The 26,190-nt window shown below is 42.3% G+C and overlaps 1 protein-coding gene and 1 long non-coding RNA gene across 3 annotated transcripts in view; one reads left to right on the top strand and one right to left on the bottom strand.

Annotated features, from left to right (window-relative positions):
* The window catches only part of fgf11a (fibroblast growth factor 11a), a 101,569-nt gene that overhangs the window by 62,844 nt on the left and 12,535 nt on the right, over window positions 1–26,190 (top strand). For both annotated transcript variants that reach the window (XM_051428729.1, XM_051428730.1), the window contains one exon: window positions 4,552–4,655. In XM_051428729.1, the coding sequence (XP_051284689.1) occupies window positions 4,552–4,655 (104 nt within the window). The remainder of the gene's footprint in view (window positions 1–4,551; window positions 4,656–26,190) is intronic.
* Window positions 1,105–7,232, bottom strand: LOC127379304 (uncharacterized). The gene is made up of 3 exons (XR_007888284.1): window positions 6,970–7,232; window positions 5,061–5,181; window positions 1,105–1,926 (listed from the first exon to the last, which is right to left on the bottom strand). It is a non-coding gene; the product is annotated as an uncharacterized LOC127379304 (long non-coding RNA).

Raw genomic sequence — 26,190 nt, 5'->3', positions numbered from 1 at the left:
TCAAAAGACTTTTGATTAATCCAGCGACCTCCTCTGCGAGTTTGCAGAGAAAAAAGTGAGTCAAATGGAAGGACGGAGAGAGAGCGATGAGGGAAACAGGGAAAACAAAAGAGAGATGGGATGCCTCTATTATACAGGCATAACGTTATGTGATCCGTTTGATAAGAAAAGCTCTTTTTGATTGGGGGTGAGAAAGGAAGCAAACTCTTTCTAGGGGAGGGGAAATAAAGAGACATGGATGTAGAGAGAAAAGAGATGAAATAATTGACCGTTCACTAAGCTCATTACTGTTGCTACGCCTGTCAAGCTTTCCATTTTCAGGCAGTACAGAGTTTACAATAATGGGTAGATTTACAACTTGAAGCCCTAAAGCCTGATTTTCGAAACAATGGATTCTGATTTCTAGCCAGTGACATCACCTGTTCTTTGTTTTTTTTTTTCAGCTCTAGCTAGCTAGCTAACTAAGCTAACATTAGTTTCATACGTTTTCTAGGGCCAACTTTTTAATGTTTCCAGCTGACTAGTATTAAAACAGGAACCCTGTGAAAGGGTCTTATGCATCTGATTGCTACATACTTGATATTGTGTTAAAAGGCTGAGGCTAAAGCTACTGTTACATGTAAAAAGTAAGTTTCCTAACCAGATGATGATCCATGTAGAAATAAACAGCATCCAACATGTATGTATGATGAAAAACTAAAATCAGACTGTATTTCGTTCTAACATGACCCTGTTTGGCTGCTTAGCATTCCCACTTTGTCAAGCAAGACTGAGGTTACTTTTTTGTATTCTAACAACCCAAAATACTTTTTAGGCTGAGAACTAACTCGTTTTTGGTGAATGTGACATTTTGGGATGAGCATAGCAATGTTACTCAAAGCAGCATAGGAGGCATGCAAGACCTTTTTTACATAACCCCCCCAAAAAAAAAACAATGTACTGTGTCATATAGGGTGACCATATTAAAGCACCAGATCGGGGCCCTGTGTATGTGCACGTTGCTAGCATACTAGCAGGTTCCATTAGAAAAAGCCGCAGGCTACCAACATCCTTGACAACAACACATTGATTGATTGACACACATACAGAGAAATCAGTGTTTAATTCAAATGTGTACAGGCATTGTTGTTTGAGGTAATGAGTGGGAGAGAACATCATAAACCTTAATGTAAGCGCTGAAAACAAGTACATTATTATAATTATTATTTAGTTGTGGTGAAAACCTGTACAGTTTGGTAGTGAATGTTGAAAACCAGGACATAATAATGTTTTACAGATATTGGTCAGGACTCTTGACCCAGCATGAAACCGGGACAGTTCTAGACAATAATACTGGTAATACCAGTGGAACCACCACTTTGGAAGTAACGCCCCAGTTACTACTGTAGGTTGTAAGTTAGTAAGCTGCACATGCTAACAATCACAGCTTACTTCAGAGCAGTCAAACACACTTTTCTAATTCTTTCCTTACACATTTACTCTTCCTTTTTTGGTTTTGGAGAGGGGAAAAAAAATACAAATCATCCAAACTCTTTATATATGAAGTGCTGCTCTCACATCACTTCAGTATGCAGAGATAAAAAAGTGCACGAGATATGCTCTCTTCATTCTTCATTTTATTATTGAGGGCAGCGCAGTGCTGCATGTGTGGCGGTGTTTTTCTTTCCGTGTGTGTCTCAGTGTGCAGCAGGTCACGTGGGGTCATCAACACCACGGTAAGGCTGCTGATGTACATAAGAGAGGGAGAAACAATAGTGAAGGGAAGAAGGAGGGCGAGAAGGAGGGAGGCGACGTGTGTGTGTGTGTGTGTGTGTGTGTGCCCTGCTCTATTTGTCATCCCAGCCACGGTCTTTGGTGACACCTTGTTCATTTGCGAAACCAACTGTTTGAGATGCAGGGATCGATCGAGCAAATAGGAGCAGGGCCCTGAAGATAGAGAGAGGAGGGAGAGAAAGAGGGGGTGAGACACGTGCTGTTTTCATTTGCACCAACACATTGGACACACATTTCATTTTTTTTGTTTTATTTTTACTTGAGTTATTATTCCTGTTTAATGTGAGATTGCAGTAAAATCTGACTACTCTCATATTAGCAGTAAAAATGTTAAAAAACTTTTCAGTCCACATTCTGCCTAAATTTAGTTGTAACTTGTAAGATTCCCTCAACTGGATGTGGAAGAAATCGTGAAACCAAATCTTTCTTGATAATTCCTGACACAAAAAAAGTCAATATCCATCAAAAATAAGACTGACAAGGTTTCAGGATTTTTTTCCCATTATGGCCAGCATCGACTTTCTATCTCCGTCTGATAACTTAACTTCCATCCATTATGTTGGCAGAACTTTTGATTTGAAATTGATTTGTTTAATAGCAGCTAATGGCTCCATGAATCTAAAACATACTCCTGAGAATTTTTCATCTCTATTAGAAATCAGTCATTTTGACAACCAAGCTGTCACTCTATAATGCACACTTGTAATTGGTCAAAGAAAGAATAAAATAACCTACAATGTGCTGCAAACTGCATCATAATGATGCTGGTTTCTATATTTTGGACCAGAATTTAAAGAAAAGTTGATCCAAAGACTTACATTTGTTTTATTGGAGGAGTTGGGCAAACATGACTTCAGCAAAAGTTCTGTATTAGGTATTAACTAAAGAGGGTCAAATAGAACTGAACAGATATGATGCTCCTTTCGGGAAGATTTGATGGTCTATCAGCGGGGCAGGCGTGTGGCTACTGAGAGTGTTACACCCGTGTCACAGGCTCAATCCCTACCAACAAAAGTTGAGTCCTCTTGTGTTCACTCATATAAGAACATTTCATATATGACTAGAATTAAAGAATCTCAACTCAAGGTCCATGACCAGCTGTTTCCTCAGCTTTCTAACACATCTCATGATTGTTTTCATGGTCAACCTAAAATATAGTAGTTTGAACTTGAGTTGGCTATTCCATCCACTGGTGAATATATTGTGTTGGGAGCTCCAAACTATTTCATCCAAGCTCAAAAATTATTATTAATTTGACCTGACCTTTAAAGAGATCGTTAAACATTCCTTTAAAGGAATTTAAGTAATAGTTTGAACAGTTTGGGGAATCCACTTAGTTGCTTTCTCGAGCGTTAGATGAATAATTGATACCACTATGTGTCTATGCGTTAGCTGTGGAGCCAGCACTTGGGGGTCAATTAGCTTAGCTTCGCATAAAGAATAATAATAAAAAAAAAACAAGGTATGTTTACTCGTATAACTCCTTACAAAGAAGCAATTCAAAGTGCTTTCACAAGACAGACATTTACAAAACATTTACATAAGACAGGGAGCTAGCCTTGCTCACTCAAAAGTACAAAAATATGCTTTTTGACACCTCTAAAACTTACTAATCAACACTTCTGTCTATCTTGCGTGTAATCCATACACAAACAGAAATGTAAAAAGTTGTGCCTGGCAACCTCAGTGATGATAAGATTCCAGGATGTCGCTAGAAAGAAAATGATACAGCACATAAGTCCCAGTGCACAGACACAAGAGTGGTATTGATTTTCTAGCATACTCTAGGCAAAAAAGCAAAGAAGCACAATGGCCAAAAACATTCCTTTAATTTCATTATTGCTCTAATGTGTCCGATCCTCTGAAGCTCATCTGTTTTGGTTGTCTTACTCATCCCAGATCCAATTCAAAGGCTTCAGGGACACTAATCGTCACGGTAGCGTTCGGTCATCGTGACCAATATGGTTAATGTGACCACAGAGCAGCTGGCAGCCGGAGGCCATTTTGTCAGTATCACTCAACTTACTGTGTCACATTTTATAAGGCACTGCTTTGGATGGTGCACACTCGCGCTGGTCGGAGAAAGGATAAACACACATCTGCATACACAGGCAAGCACATGTATATACACAGGCAAGTATCTGCATGCATGGGCAGAAAAAAAAAAAGACACCCTGACTAATTTCAAGAACATGTGGGCAACACCACTCAGGACAACAGATTCAAGCACACAGTGTGAGTGCTGTTTTGGTGGCCAGGTTAAAGCTAGTTTATATGGAGAGCTATGCACATAAGAAATCCAAGGTTCCATATGAAGGGGATTCAGCGAACTGCATTACAAAGTGCTGTTTACTGTGTCGGGACAGAGGAAATGAATTCAAAGCGGGCTCAGGAGATGTCACTTTCTAATGTACTGTATTCTTAAAGCTCTCTGCTAAGCTATGCTCTCTCTATCTCTCTCTCTCCAGCAGGGGAATTCTCCATACTGTCACTCCTGTCTTTGTCTGACCTCCGGTGTACCAGCAACCAGACTTTATTCCTCCCTAAATCTCCCTCCCCTAATCCTTCCCTGCCTCTCCCTCTCTCTTTTTCACACACTTTCTATCCCCGCCTTTGACAGATATACTGTACAACAGGGAGGATGAAATAGGAGACATCTGGAAAGCAATTGTCTTTTTATGCCACGAGGAAGCACTGTGAGCATTTAAGAGAAAGAATGATTGCTCTAACACCACTCCTGCCTCTCTCTTTTTTTTTTTTTTTTTTGTTTTTTTGCAGTGCAGTTCAACTTGATTCCTGTGGGGCTCAGGATAGTGGCCATCCAGAGCACCAAGACAGGGCTCTACGTTGCCATGAACAGCGAGGGCTACCTCTACACTTCGGTACGGTCAGCACATACAGTACAGTAATGCCGTAAGCCTTTAAAAACTTAATTTGTGATTTCATTACACCAGTCCTGGGTGAAAAACTGCCACCCCTCCGCTGGCTTTGTGTTTGCTTGTACTTAGTTGATTAAACACAGTGTACAGGCAGTGTGTGACAGCAGCACATGCATTCTTAATGTTGCTGTAGTGTTTCTTGAAATGAAGGTAATACAGAAAATATGTCTGGAGTTGCTTGTGGTTTTGAAAGCTTTTTAAGTCAGTCTGTGTGGCAACATCAGTTGGATGTCAAACTGACTTGTGATGACGCACAACTTTATGTTGCCTTTAAAAAGTCGCAGAAGAACAAAAAATGCATTTATTATTTATTCCCACATCAGAGCTGAAATCTGTACTGTAACTTACCACACACTGTTGATCACTGCAGTGGAAATAGGTAATTCACAAAAGAGTGCCATACTGCTGGGCCGCTGCTTGTGTCTCATCTGCTTTGACCAGGCTACATTTTGCATATACTTAACAGCCACTGTAAAGCAAAACAATACAAATCAGACATACTGATCACCATTTATAAACAGTATATATTGTCTAGTCCTCATTCATTCATCGAATGTTCAGCGTGTTGATACTGTAATTCACCATACAGTTGGGTTTATTTATCATATGGCAGTTAAGAAGCTTACAGATAACCGGGTTGTGGACTGTAAAAAGTTTTTGGCATAAGATCTAATAAATACAGCCACTGTAGTTTCTCCTACACACTTGACTGAGACTGAGCTGTATTCCAGTGGTTGCAATCTGCATCTTTACCAATATAATGGCACTAAATCCTACACACTGGTCCTTTAAGTTGTTTAGAAACTCTGCTAGCTTATTCACATATCAGCAGCATGCACTGTATTTAGGTATTTAAAAAGTTATTCCAACTTACAGTAAGTCACAAAAGTGAAACTTTGAAGTTAGACAAAGTCAAAGATGACAATTGTCCTTCTTAAAGTTGTTTTGAACTTTGTTGCCTTTAAATGTTGAGTTTCTCTACAACTGTACAGCGTGCCTCTGTTTTTTTAAGCCTCATGTGTCAAATTAAATATGGCTTTGGTTGCATAGGCAGACATACTTCTCTTCTAACCATAACAGTGCAACTGAGTATGCAAGTTGTGCCAGCTGTCACCAGGGATAGGATGATAGTCCATATACTACACTTTTTGTGTCCATCTACTATTTCCAAGATCAGGGATAAACTCAACTAAAGCCCAAGTGGATATAAATGTTTTCCTAAAAATGAATAGTAAATATTTTAGCTTTTATTGTCATTTTTATCATTACTATCTTACTGACCACAAACAAAAGAAGAAATTGCTCAGATGTAAAACAAACAATGTGTTCCCTTGTACTTGCACAGCGACAGGCTGAGGTGGTGACATCTGAAACTGTGTGTCTGCATGCATCTGTGCATGAAACTCTCTTCCCACTGTCGGTCACAGCAGCACTTGTATGCTACAACTTGTGAAACAGTTCATACAGTGCTTCAAGAGAGTTATTTTGCATTGATATGCAGTGAAAAGCGGCATAGCCGAGCCATGGATTTCAGGGGTAAATGGAAGAAAAGATAAAGAGACAGAGGGTGGATCAGAGTGCACTCTATAAGGATGCGGAGAAAAGCTCTTTTTTCAGCCTTTTTTCCCTCTTGGCACACAAGCAAAGTGTGTGAGATCTTGTTTGAAGTGCATCGGTGCGCTCACTTCAAAGTGACGCTGTCCGCATGCATACTGCCAGAGACAAGGAGAGGAGATACAGGGTTTCTATCAGGTAGAACAATGGAAAGTCAGCCTGGAAAGAACACACAAACACTCATACACAAAAGTCCTCCATCTGCTGCAGCAGAGCATGTGCTGCCCATTGCGCAATCATGAAATTATTTATGTACATTTTTATTTTATTTGAAAAGCTTTGGGGAAGCCTGCTTGCCCCAACATACAATCCCACACCAGAGTCTCTTGATTCTCTACAACAGAAGCCATAAGGGAAAATTGATGATGATGATGAGAGACAGGTTAAAAAATACCAGAATTTCCCCTGAAGTAGTGTAGTTTTAACTGTTAGTGCAACTTGCTGAAATGTCATAAGTAGCCCCAATCCATATTTTAACCTAACTCTAACCCTCCAACCCTCCAACCCCAAAAAACTAAACTTTTCCCCTAATGAGCCCCAGAAAATGGTCCTTGCACATGACTTTTCCAGGGCTTGGAACCCCCCTAGACAGTAAAAACCTTGCATGCACATACACACATACAGATATAGAGGTTATACTTACCCAGGCATTCTCCTGACAGAAGAAAGGTGACCCATTTTCACTAAGGGAAAGAACCACAAGGAAAGGGGGGGGGGTGTTAGAGAAAATCCCTCTGAGATGAGAAAGGAGGGAGGACAAAAGGGAGGAGGAGGATTTTTTCCCCCTCCTTTCACCTTAAACTACCTACTCTGCTATTGTTCTGTGCAAATGTGAATACCAGAGAGAGAGATAGAGAAGAAGACGGAGAACAGAAATAGAGGAGGAAAGCATGTTTTGCGCTCGTTGCCCTCAGGGTCCGGAGAGAGGCAGTGCGGAGCCTCAACACCCTGTTATGCAACTGTTAGCATGTGCAGGAAACAAGGCTCCTACGTCATCCCCTGAAGGGTAAGGGGGATTTTAGCAAGCATAAGCAGTCAAAGAAATAACCTCAATGTGAAATTTTAACATGGACATGAAGAAAAATAAAATATTTTGGCACATGTGCCATTTTAGGTCACAGGTACACATTTCCTTTTGCTTGCTGTAGTGGAAACTGCACTGTGGGACCGTGGGAGAAGGGGGAACTCTTGTTGTTGTTTAATTTCTTATGTGTGCTTTCTTTAAAGATTTATAATGAGGGAGATGTTTGAGATAATGGCTGTTAGTTTGAGGGCGCTTGTTTGCCCTGCATTGTGGGGAGATGAGAGAAAGGCAGGTAAGGGTAGCAAAAAAAGGGGGAGACAATATGGGTCAGCCATTGAGGTGAATAGGTTATAATGCCAAATAGCTGTTATTCTCCTTTAAAGCTGCTATTATAAATATTTTTACATCAACAACACATGTAATGACTACGTGTATGTGCATAAAGGTCGCTTGTAGTGACAAATGCACAGAAAATCGAACCCTACTCTGTAGTTCAACTCAGCTGTACCAAGCACTTCAGCGTCTCTCGGCTCATTGTTTTGGTTTTTACGGCCCACAATTTTACTGCTTTAGTTTACTCTGACTGCTCTCATTACCTCCGCCATTATGTTTTTGGTACCGTTTGATGTTTGTCTGTCAGCAGACGTACAGAGAAAGTATTTCTGGAAGGATGTAGCTTGTGTTTTAAGTATGAAATATACCTAAATACCCAGTGTACACAACCTGCTCAGCACCAAATGGCAGACAGACAAGCATTTAGCAGCTAAAGGGCCAGTATTACTTTGACAATTTGCTAAAACAATGTATATCGGACTTAAATTTGTCATGTGGTCAGAAACATGACTCTAAATAAATGCTTACAATGCTCTGTGACTGCTGTGTTCAAATAAGCAATAGTTTGCTACATGTTCACCATGCACTCATCAGCCATTACATTCTGGGCACTGATGGTGAAGTGAATAACACTGATTATCTGGTTATCATGGCACCTGTCAGTAGGTAGGATATATCGGGCAGCAAGTGAACATTTTGTCCTCAAGTTGATGTGTTAGAAGCAGGAAAATGGGCAGCGTGAGGGTTTGAGCGACTTTGACAAGGGACACATTGTGATGGCTAGACGACTGGGTGGTATCTGTGGTGGTATTCCCGGTCTTCAGAGGTCAGTACCGATCTAAAGTGGTCCAAAGAAGGAAAAGTGAACCGGAGACAGGGTCATGGGTGGCCAAGGCTTATTGATCCACGTGGGGAGAGAATGCTGGCCCGCGTGGTCCGATCCAACAGACGAGTAACTGTAGCTCAAACTGCCGAAAAGGTTAATGCTGGTTCTGATAGAAAGGTGTTAGAACACACAGTGCATCCCAGTTTGTTGGTATGGGGGCTGCAAAACATTATGACCACCAGGGTGCCCAGGTGGTCATCAGCTTGTCTGCTGCCCTCAAGTGGACAAAAAAAGGTTAATTTAGATTTAAAGAATAAGTGCTGTCCACTGTTACAACCACGTCTCCTACAAATAGCATTTATATACGACCTGCCTGGATTACCTTGGCAGGGAAGTGCTACATATATCTACTGCAGAGGTTTTCAAAGTGGGAGGCGGACCTCCCCAGTGGGGCTCCAAACAGTTTCACCGTTTTTCAAGCTTTATCTGAGAATAGGCCCACAGTCTTAGACTTTGGAAACCCCTGATCTACAGCACAGAATTTGTAGGTTAGATTAAAAAAAAAGGCACTTTAAAGCATGTAGTGTCTCCTGCTTCAAAACGTAGTTACTAGCCATGACAGTTACAGCCTCATGATTTGCTTTCCCAAGCTCAAATCAAGGAGTATTCTCCAGGGACATCAGACGAAAATACATGTAACCAAGGTGGAGAGGTGTTTCCTCTTCGGAGCAATAACAAAGGCTCACCTCGGCTGCGGCAGTGTTCCAGTGGCTACTCGGCATTAATCTTTCATGGGCCTCTGTGGCAGACGTGTTCCCTTCTGCAACCATACACACACAAGCAGATAATTACAACACTTATTTAAAGGATTTGAAAATGAAGTACCTCCTCCCAGCTGTACATTTGCCAGTAATGACTCAGAGAAATGAGAAAAGTAGTTTTCCAGCGTGGCCTTCCAAAACACCATCATTTATCTTTATTTATCAGCTGCACCGTTCTCATTCAAAGTCCTTTTGTTGTCATTTTTTGTGTTATCTTCAGTAGTTTTTTTGTTTGTTCTCTTCTCATTTATATTCTCTACTCCTCTGCAGCCACAACTCATTTTCCCCATGAGGCTCACTGAACTTTTATCTAATCACCTAATCTAATTTAATGATGTCACCTTTTATAAATATTTCAAATATTTGCGGTGACCTCAGTTTATGGCCAGAGACACAGTTCTTTCAGTATAGTTTGAAATGTGCTTGATTGTTTTACTTTCCTTGTTTGATATAAGATAAATTAGCCAGTAATCCCGGCCTCAAGGAGGAAAACAAGTGATTAGAGGATGGCCCCACAAGCAATTTTTGGTCAAGGTCATTTATGCCTATAGAGAAATTTTATTTCCCCTGTTTCCTCCACAGGGAGGTCAAAGGTTGGGGGGCTACAGAACAGCTGCTTTAGAGATTTTGTTTCTCAGTGACACAGCAATGTTTCGAACCAGGGTCCACTCATATAAATGTAGTTCTTAGGCTGCCTTTCCAACTCATGGGGTCCCTATGTTTGTTTAATAAAATCACCCTTGAACACACATTTTAAAGTGAAACCAAAATTATAATGAATTTTTGCCAAGACATAAATATATTTGGTGTCTTTTTGAGTGGTGGTCAAAATTGTAATTACTGAAAGGAAGAAATAATTAGAACCACAGAGTAACGTACAGAGTAAGTTGCTGTGAATGTGACAGTCAGCTCATTGGCCATCAACCAGTTGCCAGACCCCCCCACCCCCCCTCGTCTGACGAACACAACACTGAGTATAGGAGTTTACAGTATCACTCAGCAGGTGTTGAAATAACATCAGCGAAAAGCAAGGTCTAATGGGAACCAGAGCTACCGTTAGCAAGCTGGGCCGCAAACATAACAACATGTGGAGCCTACCGAATGATGTCAGGGACAGATGGCTTGAATTGCTAACAGTTGATAGCTAATGCTATTTGAACTTGTTGACGGGGGGGGGGTAGCCTTGTGTCACCATTTATAGGCATGGACAGGAAGGAGTTGAGGGGAACACTCATCCAGAGGCTTGAAGCTTGGAGGTTGCTCCACAAATAGGTCCAAAGTAGTTTTTTTGAAAATGCACAATGGCATACATAATTTACATTTCAGTTAGACTTTAATACAAAGTGAATATCTACTTTTGATTACTTTAGTTTGCACAGTGGTGTTTCCCCTGCAAACACACAGCATGAATTATTGATCACATGCAAGCGCTGTAAATCCCCCAACTCCCCTCTCTGGCTACGTTTAACCAGACGACACACTTACACCTCCAGACACATTTAACACAGCGGCAGTGAAAGCAGCTCCTGCCAGGACATTGGGGAAAAGTAAACAGGAACCTAAGAGGGGTGAACTTTTTCTGCCTTGAGAGTTGATGCATCTGCTGATAGAGAAGCTATAGGAAGCCAAACATAAGTAACACTTTGGAGCTTCTTCCTCAGGAGGGACGAATGAACTCATACGCCACCACAGAGCAATCCTGCTGTTAAAAAAATAACTTGCAACGCCTTAATCTCTTTGTGAATTTGTGAGTTGTTGTGCACAAGATCAATAAAAAGGGAATGGGAGTGACAGGCTAAATGATGGAGCGAATGTCCTTTTTGTCCTTACATGAGCCTCTTGTTTCAGGAGGATAAAAGGAGATGATAATAGAGATGAGAAGGAGAACAGGAGGAGTGAGTCACCACAAAGCATCCCTTCTTTTATGCATTTCCATTAAAAATGTGCAGGATGGAAATGGAGTTTTAGTTTGAAATGAGACACCTATCATAACATACGAGCTTGAAACGGGATGGAAACTGAAAAAAACAGACAGACATTTTTGTCCTTGTCATGCATGCACGTGTGTATCCATACAACACACAACACACTTGAATCTGAATTCAAGGCCGGGGCTCCTCGAGCTCCTTGAGGATGAGGGGGCGGCGGGGCATTTTGATTGACAGGACAGGCTGGTTCTTACCACTAGTAATAACAAACAGGGCTGGCTGTTGTCGCTGTCTTGAGAAGGGAGGATGCTGGAAGGAGAGAAGGGGAGAGGAGCAGCAATGGATGCTGGGAGGGAGAGAGTGGGAGAAGGATGGCCTGACAGGCCCAGACTCGTAGCGAACATAACGTCTCCGCTGGGAGCAACAACCGCCACCATGCTCATCCTTCTTCCCGCTTCCCTCCCCCCATCTCCCTTTATCCCCCCCTCTGTCTCACTTGTACAGCTTTTACTCGCCTGTCAGTCTGTCTCGCTCCCTGTCCGGCCATTTGTGTCTGTTGGCCTCTCTTGTGGTTTGTCTTTTTCTCTCCTCTCTGCCATCACGACGTCTCCTCCTCCCTTGCTTCTTGTCACCCTGTGAACCTCTTTTATTCAGAATATATATCCCTGTCTTCATGTGTCCCTTATCTGCTGTCCTTGTCCTAGCTCCGTCCTCTACCTCTCTGTTCTCCTTTCCCCTCTCTCCCTTTGTCCTCCATACACACAATACACGTTCAGAGAATTCAGATTTTTTACGTCTGTTCCTGTATATTCTAGGATCCATCTCTTGATGTAATATGAGCTGACAGTAATGTAGAAAAGACACGTACAGGTACTAAAACATGTTTTAAATACATTTCTGTGACAGCGTGTTCCTTCATATTTGGACTGAAAGGAAGCGTCTCCCCGGATACCAATCAAGTAATGTTAGTTTGTGTCTTCCGTTTTGGTCTTGCTGGCTCAGCAAAACTGTCATGGTGCCAAAACAGTGACAGCTGTCCCAGGTGAATGTTAATTGTAAGGGCAGAATGCAGCAAGTGCAAGACACATGTAGGTGGCATGCTTTGGGATGACAGAGTGATGTAACATGATAATATGATTCATGCTGATTAGAAATGTGGGATACAGGGGAGACATGGGGATATGAGCAACCACACCTATGAATATTATATACCATTTCTGCCAATAGATCCTCCTAAATGTTGCACACTGGACCTTTTAAAGTGGTTCTGTTGCCTTAGAATGAGCAGTTTTTATCTACAGAGGGTGCCTGCCATGTTTAGCCCAGAATGAACAAAGCGAACACTGGCTCTACAGTTCCGCTGCCACCGTAGTTTTTCCTAGACTTTGCTTGGAAGGTGAGCTGTATTCAGTTGGTTGCAATCTTCAGCTTCTCCACTAGATGCCACCAAATCATACTCACTGGTCCTAATAAATAAAATAAAAAAATACCACACAGTAGAAATACTCAATTACCAGTTCATTTCCTGCATTAAAAGGTTACTTAAAGCTGCATTAATAATCAATTTTTATAGTAACATCGGATCAAATGAAACGTGTCATGTAATGTGAAAGGGAGTGTTCGTCGTGACCAACCCACAGAGAATTGTCACCAGTGGAGCATTTAGCTGCTAAAGAGCCAGATATTCCCCTCAGGAGTTGAAAGGGGAGTAAATATTGGACTTAAATCAATCAGAAGAAACATGACTCTGTGTCTAATGGATATGCCATATCAACTTTATAAGGTGATGATTTGTGAATGTTGCGTTGGTCGTAGAGCTCATTTTAACTGCTTTGTACACTGTTAGGCAGTTTAATCTATAACAGTGGATCGTACTTTATAATCTGATCAGATGTTGTATTTAAAATATATATATATATATATATATAAAGACGAAAAGAATGAGGAAGCAAGCAGAAAACAAATGCCTGTTGTACAATGGCGACATACAGTAAAACACAGGAGTACGGAGCGTAGCCAACGAGCAAACACTACAAAACTGTACTTTGTACTTATATTCCCATCACTGCATATATTTCAATCTAATCTAATAGCCTTGTGGTATTAGTCTACCCTGGTTTGTGGTGGCGCTGCACTGCATTGCTTGGTTTTGTACAGGTGTTCATGCTATTTTTTCCACCCCTCCCATGCGACACATGAGGCAAGAAATGTGACCTGGGACTATAATGTGAGAGAGGGAAGAGAGATTCCAATACGGCCCTACTGAGTGACCTACATCTGGACTACTATGGAGGCTGCTATGAGTCTAAAATGTCCCCACAGGGACAAGAAACTATATTGCATTGTGTTGTATACTTAAACATTTCACTTTGCCGCAGTTCAGTGATAATATTCATCTGTAATAACTAAAGCCTGACTCTGTGGTAATGACATGCACAAACAGAAAGTTCTTTCATTGCAGAGCAGGCTGGTCCAGCTGTATAAAGAGAGAGGCCAGATGGGCTGCGTGTATCCATCTGTCTTTACACACCCCCAACAATACACACCTCCTCTTCATCATTCCTTCAGTCACATTCACCTCTGCACTACCTTTGCTCATCTGGTTCATCTGGTACAGTATATCTCTTCATTCCCCACCCACTGCCACTCTCTTTATCATGTCACACCCTACCAATGTCAAATCATACATGCAGAGAAAGCACTCCAGAGCAAATAGCAATCATTTTGTCTCAAGAAATGTAGGCGCAATGGATGGTCTTCTTAGGTCTTGATATTAATACAGGTCTATGTGGTGGCTGCACAGTGCTCCTGGAGCAATGGGGCGTTCGGGAGAAGCTCAGCAGAGGTTAATGGCGGGGGGGAACTCCTTGTCATGGCTCCATTGTCTGAGGCACTGGGACCCGCTTACCTGTGGGCACCTCCTGAAAATTGCTTTCTGATAAAAATAGCACCCAGCCGCGGACCTGGCCCACTTTATTAGCCGTGTGCTCTGGAAAAGCCTCCCGGGTAGAGAGATGGCAGAGGAGAGGGAGGGAGGAGTGATGTGTGGATGGTGGGAGGAAGGAGGGGTGGCGGCGTGGTGTTTTGAGATGCTGTAAAAGGTGCACACACACACACACACACACACACACACACACACACACACACACACACACACACACACACACACACAATCCCTTGTGCAATTTAGCTACCCTCCACATCCCCACAAACACACATGTGCAGCCAGGTATAAACAATCTGACAGAGGCAGGCAGACATAATTGGGCCGGACTCCGATACCCAGGACCAGCTCTGGCCAAACTCTCCGCAGTTAACAGGGGAAAGTTTAGCAAAGTAAAACTTTACTCCTACAGATGACATTGTGGATCTACACTCAGAGGATGAACAAACACAGCTCCGCTTGCGACCCAATACTGAGAATCATCAGTGGGGAGGAAGGGAGGCAGAAATAAAGCCCATTTTCCGCCTCTTTTCACAAGCAATTTCAGTGGAGGAGGTAAACATAGCTACAGCATGTGCAGCGATAGCATGTTGGAACGCTTGAGGAAACAGATTTAATGTATAAGATGTAAAATTGTGTTGTCCTGAGAGGATTCAAATAAATGGTGCTTTTATTATTAGATCACCAACATCAGTTCAAATGAGTTCCGACAAGATTTTCTTGCAGTTAGATGACACATCCTGGCTGCCCTTTTTATCCTCTTCTGGAGATGACTGGACTCTTCTGATCTCCAGCTAAAGGCCTGGTCACAACTGCATGTAAAACAGCAATGTTCTGCAGTGAAATAAATTCATTTCAGTGGAATAAACGAAAATCCCTTTCATGATGTGACAACTCTGTAGTAAAGATTTGGTTAGGTTTCGGTACAAACATGACTTGGCTGAGGTTCGGGAACCATCGTGGTCGTGCCTACAAAAACAAAGTTAGTTGTTCAGTTGTCACGTGGCGGAACCAATATCAAACAGTCTTAAAGGGGAAATGGAGATCTCAAAATGGAGGAAGGATCTTTAGTTTGTTCAGTCCGCTGTGTGGCACCATCCACTGGTATTTAACCCTCCTCTGTTGCAATATGCATAAATTGCTTCCTTAAAAGAGGCAAGGTTTTTGCATTCAGGTATAAGACAGGAGTTGTACATAGTTTGAATAAACTCCCTTTAGCAGCAAAGCTAACAGCTAGCGTGCACTTAGAGCCAAATATCTCAGAAAGATGTGCGGATGGATTTTACTGTGCCGCTATCTGGTGTAAACAGGCTTCTACACTCACACTTCTGTGCTTATTCATTCCCTGATCACCTTCCTCTTCCATTTATCTCCCCTACCGGGTCTCCCATACCTCTAACTTGCTTGTTGTTTCTTTCTCCCTCCTCTCCCTCCCTATTCTCTGCACTGTTTGTGGCCTCCTCTGAGCTCTCCACTGGGGACTCCTTTAGAGATGCACGGAGGCCCCCGGCCGCTAAATAGGGAACACCTCTGCTCACATGACCAACCTCAGAGAGGAGGGAAAGGAAATGGGGGGTTAGGGCGGGACGAGGGGGAACAGGGGAAGGGAAATATGAGCAAAAGATGAGAAAGGAAGGACAGGGGAATGGGTAAAGGAAGATATGGGGCGTCATGAAGGTCGAGGAAGCGGAGGAGGAGGTGACATGAGACGAGGAGGATTTCATATCCGCCTAAAAATGCCGCAGCTGCATCCAGAGCCAACACAATAGCCTTGCTGCATTTTGACAAGAGTTACGACTGTCCCAATGAGCCGAGAGGGTAGAGCCCCGCTCCGCATTCTGATCAGTGCTAACAAACACACACACACACACACACACACACACACACACACACACACACACACAAGAAGACAGGGTGTATGCTTAGATACGTTTTATATGATGCTTTATAGGATATCAAGCATAAATGGGTAGAAAAGTACAGTATTATTTTCTTTATATGAGCGGAGTTGTGCTTTATAAATTCCAAGCTGTGGCATTCTTGCTGCCGTGTCTTACAAAACCAGTTATTAGGGAGGGATGGCCTTTGGTGATATAGAGAGTTACCACATCCATCATCGCGCTGTGTTCTATAACAGCGAGCAGGTCCTCCCTGTCTGTGGAGACTGTCAGAGGGAAAGTGTGTGAGAGGGAGAGCGTATGCGTACAGGGATGGTCTCTGTGAGATATTTAGTTCACTGGTTTTCCTGCAGAGCTACTGTGAAGAATAGGTCACAGGATTCATGCGGGGATCTACTTGGACAAGTTTTCATCGAGGAATGTTTTCTTTAACTTCCCTGTTAACTCAGACTAAGAATCGCGTTCTTTGTTTATTTATAGGCAACTGGCAGAATCCAAAGTAAAGATACTCATGTTTTAGAAATTCTATCATTTGAATTCATACTTTAAAATGATTAAATGCATTGTAGTCTTGAATTTATATGACCATATTCATCTACTATACATCACTACATAAAATGCATGCACAGCCCACCACCACCACTTTATACTGTGTAAACGATAAAGTTTGTCAACAAGAGCTTAAAATTGTAAAAACGGATGTTTTGGCCACATGGGGGCAGCAGAAACCAGCTGTAAATATAACACTGACATTTTGTAGTGGATCTAGCTAATTTATTAGCAAACATTTGCACATCCAGTAGGTACAAAACAACATTGTCATTCATTTGGAGTTGTGTTTGTGCCCATCTGATCAATGTATGTTCAGTATTCTCTTTTAGCTCTGTTTTGGTCTCCACCAACTCCTAAGTCCTATGTTCACCAGTTAGTCACCATGAAACCAAAACAATGAGCTGAAAGATGCTGTAAAGGTCTGTAGAGCTGAGAGGAACTACAGAGTTAGCTGCCATATATTAATATGTCAGGAAACAAGTGAAGATAATGATGTGATATGGTAAGTTATTAGCTGGCAGCAGTCATCCACTGATGTCAGCAGGGGAGAGAGAGGGGAGAACCCAGGATAGTTCCCTACCTGCTTCCTGCTGCAGGATCAGCACCTCGGACAGCGCCCACAGCTCACAGTCCTTACTGTACAGTGTTTCTAACAAAAACACATTGTATGTTTGCTTAATGCTGAACAAGTATCTTAGCTTATGCATTTCCTCCCTCATAACACTTCCTCATATTTTGTCTTCATGCCTTCTGTTGCCACATTGTTGCAATTCTAAGTGCTGTTCTGCCACCAGTTTTCATGCAGGCTTCACCCTCTCCAGCTGAAATGATCCTCACGTCTATCTTGGTCCACCTGTCTACTTATGCTTCATGATTTAGGGCTTGGACACAGTATAGATCACTGTAGTCGGCAGGAATGTGTATTGCATCATTTGCGCTTTTGTGCATATTTATGTTAATCGTCGGACACAAGATACAAACAAAACAGGGATCTGTTTATCAAAACATTGCTTTTTACAGTTACACCATTAATAGTCAAAAGCTACACACCGGTTCTTCCACCTTCATTCTTGACCTTGACCACAGCAGTTGACAAAACAGTCCCACCTTAAAGTTTCCCTAGCTGTTCTGGAGCTTTTCAATCACATCACATGATCTTCATCAGCATGTGGAGTTTACGCAGCTTTAGAAAGAAAACCTATGAAATGTGGCACAAAATTCATTGGTGGCAAAAACTTAAGGATTATATGGGTCTTGCACATGGGTGTGGCAAAATGGCTCCACAACAAGATTTGGCTCATGTCTTATAATAATTAACAACCATTGGTCTTCAAAGTGGCTTCTTGTGCGAAAAAGTAATCATTGCTCATTTATAACCATCTTGAATTTTTAACCTTTAATCTAATAATAATTGAACATAAAAACCATGGAGTCATGGGTAATTTAGCTGTCCATATTTTCATCATGTCTACAATACACACAATGACACCATGTTTTCTTGTGTAATACAGTACCAGTCTGTATGTTGAATATGCAGGTTAATAACAGCCGCATATGACAGTACAGGTTTATACAGTGTAGGCATGTAGTATATAAAAGTGCCCCCATTCCTCGCCACCACACAGACACATTAGTGTCCCCTCAGACACACACACACACACCTGACAGGTGGCAAACTGGCAATTAGTCCGTTCCCTCAACAAAGCTTTCAACAAAGTCTTCTTACAGTGTGACCTGAGAGAGCCGAGCTGCCTACACACACACACACACACACACACACACACACACACACACACACACACACACACTCCCCTCCTCTTGCCTCCAACTCTTCTCCTCTGACCTTCCTCGCCGGCCCATCGAATCAGAAACCGCTTGTCTCTTTTTCTTTGAGTCAGCACTCTTGTTTCCTTTCCTCTGCTCTCCTTCCTTTCTCGCACTCTAATCGACCCCCCGCTTGTCACACACACACACACACACACACACACACAAATATACACCTTCCTCCTCTGATGTGGCAGCATAAGCATGCAGACACGTGTGGCCTTGAGGAAAGAGATGCGAGGAAATGTGAAGGCTGGAGGAAGACTGAGCGGAAAATGAGAGAAAAAGAGGAGGATAAAAGAGAGAGATGGGGAGAGAGGAAGAAAAGGAAGTAGGGGAGAATAGAGAAGGAGAGATGAAAAATTCAGTGTAGAGGTAAGGCAGGTTATCTCTGGTTCCCTTTGGAAAATCCCCAAACGCACAGCGAGGGTCTGGCAGTCAAGGTGAGAAGCAGAGGACATCCCTCCCTCCCTCTCTGCTTCTTCCCCCTTGTGCACCCGCCTGCACCCTCTCCAGCTGTTCTCATTACAGAGTGTGTGTGTGTGTGTTCTTTTTTGTCTCCACTCATTTGTCTGCGTGTGTCAAAGGGTTGTTTCATGCACGTGTCTTGTTTACTTGTCCTTTAGTGCGCTCAGATATTATATCAAGTGTTTACATATCTGCTTTTGGATGATTTTTCTTTTGCTTGCCTGTGTGTGTGTGTGTGTGTGTGTGTGTGTGTGTGTGTGTGTGTGTGTGTGTGTGTGTGTGTGTGTGCGTGTTTGTGTGTGTGCGTGTGCGTTTGTGTTCTGGATGCTATGACTGCATCGGCCCTGGTCGAGCTCCAGCGCTCCTCAGGGCGTCCCTGTAAATGCCAGAATGTTGGCACAGACGAGGACCCCTCTCCGGCCTGAACTGCTTAAAACTTTGTTCTCTTCTCTGTCGGTCAGCAACTCGCAGACACTCATGAGAGTTCACAAGAGCACTGAGAGGCAGAGAGGTGGAAGTCAGACAGAGAGCTACAGAGAAAAGACCTTTAAAGCCAGCGGTGAGGTTGCTGTGAGGTCTGTTTGATTCATGGTGAGCCGGGAGAGCTGTCAGATCATTCGGAAACCACTGTTTTCTTACTTTTCACGCCGGGATACAGGATGTAAGTAACATCATATCCAGAGTTTAAAAGTAACAAAACCCATAGTTTCTGCTAGTTAGAAGAACCCATGTTAACCACCCGGTTCTTCCACCTTCATTCTTGACCTTGGACGCAGCAGTTGACAAAACAGTCCCACCTTAAAGTTCATTAGCTGTTCTGGAGCTTTCGATTATATCACATTCAATTCAATTCAATTCAATTTTATTTGTATAGCGCCAATTCATAACAGAAGTTATCTCAGGACACTTTTCAAATAGAGCAGGTCTAGACCGAACTCTTTAACATTAATTACAGAGACCCAACAGTACCACCATGAGCAAGCACTGGCGACAAGGCAAGAAAAACGCCTGTTAAAAGGCGAAACCTAGGACAGATCCTCCGGCTTAGGTGGGTGGTCGTCTGTCCGACCAGTTGGGGTGAGAGAGAGAGAGAGAGAGAGAGAGAAACGACAGACAGACAGACAGACAGACAGGTGCACAGCAACAACAGTATTGGCAATGGCAGTCAAGCAGGACCATGGCAGGAGGCTCCACCAGGATCCAGAGAACCTGCGAGCAGAAAGCACAAAACATGATCTTCATCAGCAGATGGAGTTTACTCAGCTTTAGATGTTACAAATTCAACTTTTTCCTGAGCATTTCAAAGCTGCTATGATCAGTATTTGTATGTCAAACAATGAATCAAATGACTGTGCATGTTCAAGGGGTCGCTCATTGTGAGGAGCCCCACAAAGCCGCCATAGGTCCCCTCGACTCTACAGAGCGGTTTAGCGTCTTTCAGCTCATTGTTTTGGCTTCATGGCCCCCTTATTTAAAGGTGCTGTAAGAAAGAAAAAAGAAATCAACATTTTGGCCAACTTTCTGCCCCTTCTTGCAGATAGTGTCCCCTCCCTCCTTCCCACATCACCACACTGCAATTCTGCTACCCCTCATGAAATGGTGGAGCAAAAAACACATAATGTGGACTAATACATTTGACAGCTTAATTTAGGATATTATTTTCTTGTGCTGTTAAAGGTTTGTTTACATCCGTCATTATTGTAAACGCAGCCATAAATTACAGATATGATAAACTCTCATCATTAATTCAAACTCTAAATCAAACCCAGTTAGAGTCTTTATGTAAATAGAAGAAATAGGGCCTTTTAAAGTGAGCTTGAATATGAACTACACTCCTTGTAATTTTTTGCAGCGTGCTGTCCTACAGTGATACAGCAGACTCGCACACAGCCACAGTGGAGATGACACATCCCTTTTTTCACAGTGAAGCATCTTTTTTTTTGTCCTAACAGCATTGCTTTACCGGTTGTAGCACAAGTCAACCAGAAAAATATTGCTTTTAAAACTCAAGCGTACACACAGTTTGCTGGTGCTACGTCTGGACTTGACAAAGTTGCTTTGAATGACAGCGGTTGTTTTTCACGTAATGGTTATAGATGTAGATGCCTTTTTTTTAATACTTGAGCTGGCTAGTTTATCCACCTGAGAATACAATGCTGGATGGAAGCTTCAGTGTTTCCTTCACTAAATGCTGAGTGATGGTTTCTGCAGAGAATTTGAAAGAGCAGTGCTGATGATAACACTACAGAGAATGCCAGCGGGGCTACATGTTGTGCATAAATTAATAAATGATCATTACTCCTATCTTTAGACAATTATTTTGCAAGCTCCTGTGATGCTTCCTCAGCTGTTTGTCCTCAATTAAAGTTAGGTTTTTTCCCTGCTCATTTGTTCAGATAATAATCAGCTTTGCTGGTAAATAAGCCCCTGTAAGGCTAACCTTGATCTGTGTGCTTTTAGTGCTGATTCTTATCCTTCTGACAAGAGTTGCATCTGCAGGTAAATATTTCATCATTCTCTATGCAGGGCCAAAAATGCCCCACTGTATTTCACTGTTAAGTTTACCCTCAGCCAAAATCCTGTATTCCCACTGCTTCATTGTTCTGATTGATTCCTAATTTTTGCTCATAGCTTTATTAAATGTCCAGTGTGTAATATTTAGGAGGATCTATTGGCAGAAATTAAATATTATATTCATAACTATGTTTTCATTAGTGTATAATCACCTTAATATAGGAATCATTATGTTTTTGTGACTTTAGAATGAGTCTTTGATATCTCTACGTCTAACCTCTATCTGTTGTTACATTGCCATGTTTCTACAGTAGCCCAAAAGGGACAAACCAAACACTGGCCACAGAGAGAGGTGTTTTTCACGTGTTTAGTGGCCTCTATATCTTACAGCCGGGGCCTTTAACACACACAGTAACACTCCCAGCTGTAGCACAACATCAAATGGCACTGATATTGACTCATCAGATGTACTGGGATGATAGAAAATTCTTTACTTATATATGGCTGGTTAGTTCAGTTGGTTAGAGCGTGGTGCTAATGACGCTAATGAGGTCACAGGTTCGATCCCTTTATAGGCTAATGTGCCTCATTGAGTGGTAATGCTTCTGTTGTATCTGTGTACTGTAAACTGTATATATGTGTGTGTATATATATATATATATATATTGTAAATGCATCGTACACAGATCTCTTCTTCAAGCCAATTTCCTGTGTCATGTCACAAACTCTAACTACTTCTGTCTACACAACCACAAAATATCCACTGAAGCAATGTTTTTTGGATGAAAGGATTCATGATCAATCCAATATATTTTTATAACCCGAGCCATCTCTTTAGACGTTTTCCCCCTGCGGGATATTTTAACGACAGTTCCTTTTTTTAATGGATTGTGAAATGATGAGACAGGAGGGACAGGACGGAGACGGGGAGGCTGAAGATGTGATCTGACAGACAGTCACTCGACTGACATGAACTTGTGAAGTAAACTTGACCTTTTGACCTTTACCATGACATGACCCCCTTCCCTGGGTGACAAAGCGTTAATTTTAAATATTATATGAATGTAAATAAATGTAAGCAATATTAAACTCTAACTTAATTCTTTTATATATGTGCTGTATATTTTTATTTTTCAATTATTACATTTTATTTATTTTTGTCTTTCTGCCTCAGCTGGAGAACACTGGAGCCAAAAATATGACCAGGCTGGACTAAATGGATGGCAACATGCACACAGTGGTAGACGCTGTATTCAGTTCCTTTACTGAAGTCACATCAACAATAAAATACTGTGGAAATACTCCATTCCAAGTAAAATGTTATTTAAGTACATAAGCATGATTAGCAGATTAAGTCTTAATGTGTAAATAACATTTCACTATTGTAATTTATTTCTTTTTTGGGGGAACAAAGCTCCCCAGATATTGCAATTTTATGCTCAGCATCCATAGACCCCAAGGACAGTGGCTCCCAACCTGGGGGTCAAGACCCTCACTAGGGGTCACCAAAGCTGCAATGGGAGTCCCAAGGCCTTCTTGATTTTAAGGTGTGCTAGAGAACTTAAAAAATATACACAGTAGGCCTGTCTCTGAGCATTTGGTTCACATTTATGAATCTGTCAAAAAAGAAGCCAACAAAGTCTCTTTTATTGTTAAAGAATATTTTAAAAATTACATAATACAGACAGAGAATTATATGAGATATAACAGTGGATCCTTGTTGGTCTTGACCGTGGACTGTCCTGACTTGGGGCTTGACTCCCGACTTCCTAGCAATGACTTACAGCGACTCACTTTTGACTTGACAGTGATGAACAGTGACATTGCCCCACCTCTGCCGAATTTGAAGCTCATCAGCCTGAATATCTATCGGTCCGATCGATCGTAAACTTTGGCGCTGGCCTGCAAAAGCCCATTTTGCTTGAATGAGGCCATCCAACCTCCCAGTGTGCATTTGGTGCCGTTACAACTGTGACAGGAAAGCCAGTATTGATCAGTTGTAGTTGCTGACACATGTCAACTGCAAACATCACATTACTGAAAGCTGTAAAAACTCAACCCATCTCGTGTATTTCTCCAGTCGTATACAGTACAAACACACACACACACACACACACACACACACACACACACACACACACACACATGCATGTGCTCTATTGATGGTGTGAAATACATTTGTCCTCTGGGACGCGGTCAATAAGTGGCTGCGACTTAAAGCCCCTGGATTAACCTGTGCTTGCCCGATCGCAGCTTGTAAATCGTTTTAAGTTCTCCATGCTCGGTTGCGTCGCCGCGTCGCCGCGTCCAATCAAAGCCTAATCCAGGTTTTTTTCTCGACTAATGCCTGTTGACTTTTCACAAAGGTCTTACATGGAATCAATTCCCCAGCTGAGCGCACGGAAAGCTCAATGGTTAACGGCAGCTGCGCGCCCGCGAATGGGAATGAATTGTGAATAATGTCTTTAGGTGTCAACGGATGGAAATGACATGAGGGTGTGTGTTTCTGTGTGTGTGTGTGTGTGTGTGTGTGTGTGTGTGTGTGTGTGTGTGTGTGTGTGTGTCTGTCATTACTGGAAAGTAAAAGCCTACTGTGCTTTCTTTGTCTCCCTCTCCTTCCTCATCTCTCATTCCTCCCCTCTCCTCTTTCTCTTCTTTCATCTCCTCCCCTCTTTTCGGCTGCCGCTCCCTCTCATTCCCTCCATCCCTCTCTTTCTCCTCTCCTCTGTCTGTGGGAGTGAGTGATGAGGGAGGTGGCCGGTCCATCCGTCACTGTTGGTGTTGTGAGCATGTGTGTGTGTGTGTGTGTGTGTGTGTGTGTATGCATGTCATCTGGCGCCGGGTGGCCTCCCACTGATGTAAGAGGGATCCGTCATGTCTCTCTGTCACAACAGCAGACACGCATGAGTGGATGTACACACATACACACACGTACACACACACAACCTCTCATCTCCTTGTACACTATCTGTGTGCAACAGAAGATTTTTAGTAAATTTAGTATAAAGAAGTGTTTGGTCATGGATACTTTTTATTGATGCTGACTTAATCTGATTTTTGAGTGTGTCTCTCTCAGTTTTTTACTGTCTCTATGTCCATATGCTTGTTTTCTCTTCCTTTTTCCTATCTATTTCAGCTAATATGTTGATGCAACACTGCTGAGTGTGGTCTGCATGTACACTGAAAAGCTGCAAATATGCATCATGGCCAAATTAAGGTTAAGAAATGTTGTAAAATCAGGACCTAAATATCTTAGTAAGTAATTTAAAAACAGCTTTTGGAGCTGCCCTGGATATCATTTTGCATTATTGTTGCATTAGGTTTATATCCAGCTCTGCACCCTTAAATCAGATAATGCAACATGATGGGACATTTCTGCTTAAAATACACAAAACAACATGGAGTTTGGTGCATGACGAGCAACACAGAAAGAAACCCTTGTGTGGATTTGTGGCTGTTGTACGACTGGAGTGGTTTTCAGCGCGCTGAAAGAGGCCCTTTGGAGAGAGCCGAGCATTATGGAGTGGCGAGTATAGACACAAGTTCATTTTGGAGCATCAACAGCAGCAGCAGGAGCGGCGACAGGAGCTCCCTGTGTGTTTGGAGCAGCCCCTGCTGAACGCAAGAGGAACTGCAGCAGCAATAATAAAGTCCGGTTTGTCTTCCAGATGAGGGTTATTGGACTCAGGTGACAGCCAGCTCTCACTGTTAATTTAGCGGATGCCCTGCTTCAGTATCTTGTTAGAGGATGTGGGTGAAGAGGTGCAAGGAAGTCGGCCCTTTACTTTGTTTTTGACAGAGAGGAAATGATGAGTGTAAAATCAGCCTGAAGTCTAGTCAGAGTAAACGCTGTGCAGACAGATGTGCATCTGTCCCCTGTGTCTCTGCTGGGTGAATAATGTCTCTCTGTAAATGACTGCTTAATAGTGTGTTATCCTATAAAGCAGCGTTGGGGATGGCATTGTGACTAAGTGCATGGCTGGCTTCTGGCCGGGACAAAAGTGAAGAAGGATTGATTCAATTAGAAATAATTTTGGTATGTGATGGTTGAAAGTCCCCGTACAGTAGTAGTTGCTTTGTCTTTAAATATTTAGAAATGCCGGATGAAAAAAACTATTTAAAGGTTTTTTCACAAAATCACAAACAATGGATCAAATGATCTTCCTGCATGGCTTGCAGAGGAGGGTGTGTTCATTCAGTCAGTCATGCAAGCTGCACGCTCTTTGGGGGATTCAGTCAGTGTAGTACCATGCTAAGAATTACACTATGAAATATTGAAGGTGTATTTTACAAGGGAAAATCATAAATGAATGATTCTCCGAATACAGAACAGATTTTTCCCCGTGTCTGTTTGCTTGCCTCGTCATGTTCACTGACTGGAGGTCACATTTTACCAACTCCCAGCATGCCCGATTTAAACGTGGATTTGAAATGCGATGCAAGATATTGTCATTGTCAGCCATCTTCTTCTGCATAATGGCTCTGAGGGCAACAAGTGCTCAACCCCTGCGTGGGGACGTGTCGGAAAATGTATGCATTCATGTATTCCTAAAAATTCCCCCCTGTGACTGATTAATACTGATCTAGCAGTGTTCCAGTAGCATTTTACAGTTGTAGCTGCTCAATTTGGAGCTACTACTTTCTACAGTTAGCTACTGTACATTTGTCCCAGCCTAGGGGTCAGGCCCCTCCAGGGGGTCTTAAGATACATTTGAGAGGTCATGAGATGATT

The sequence above is a fragment of the Dicentrarchus labrax genome, unplaced genomic scaffold, assembly GCF_905237075.1.
Source record: "Dicentrarchus labrax unplaced genomic scaffold, dlabrax2021, whole genome shotgun sequence".
Lineage (NCBI taxonomy): Eukaryota > Metazoa > Chordata > Actinopteri > Moronidae > Dicentrarchus > Dicentrarchus labrax.
The sequence above is the reverse complement of the archived record's forward strand: the minus strand, read 5'-3'. Positions and strand labels throughout refer to the sequence as shown.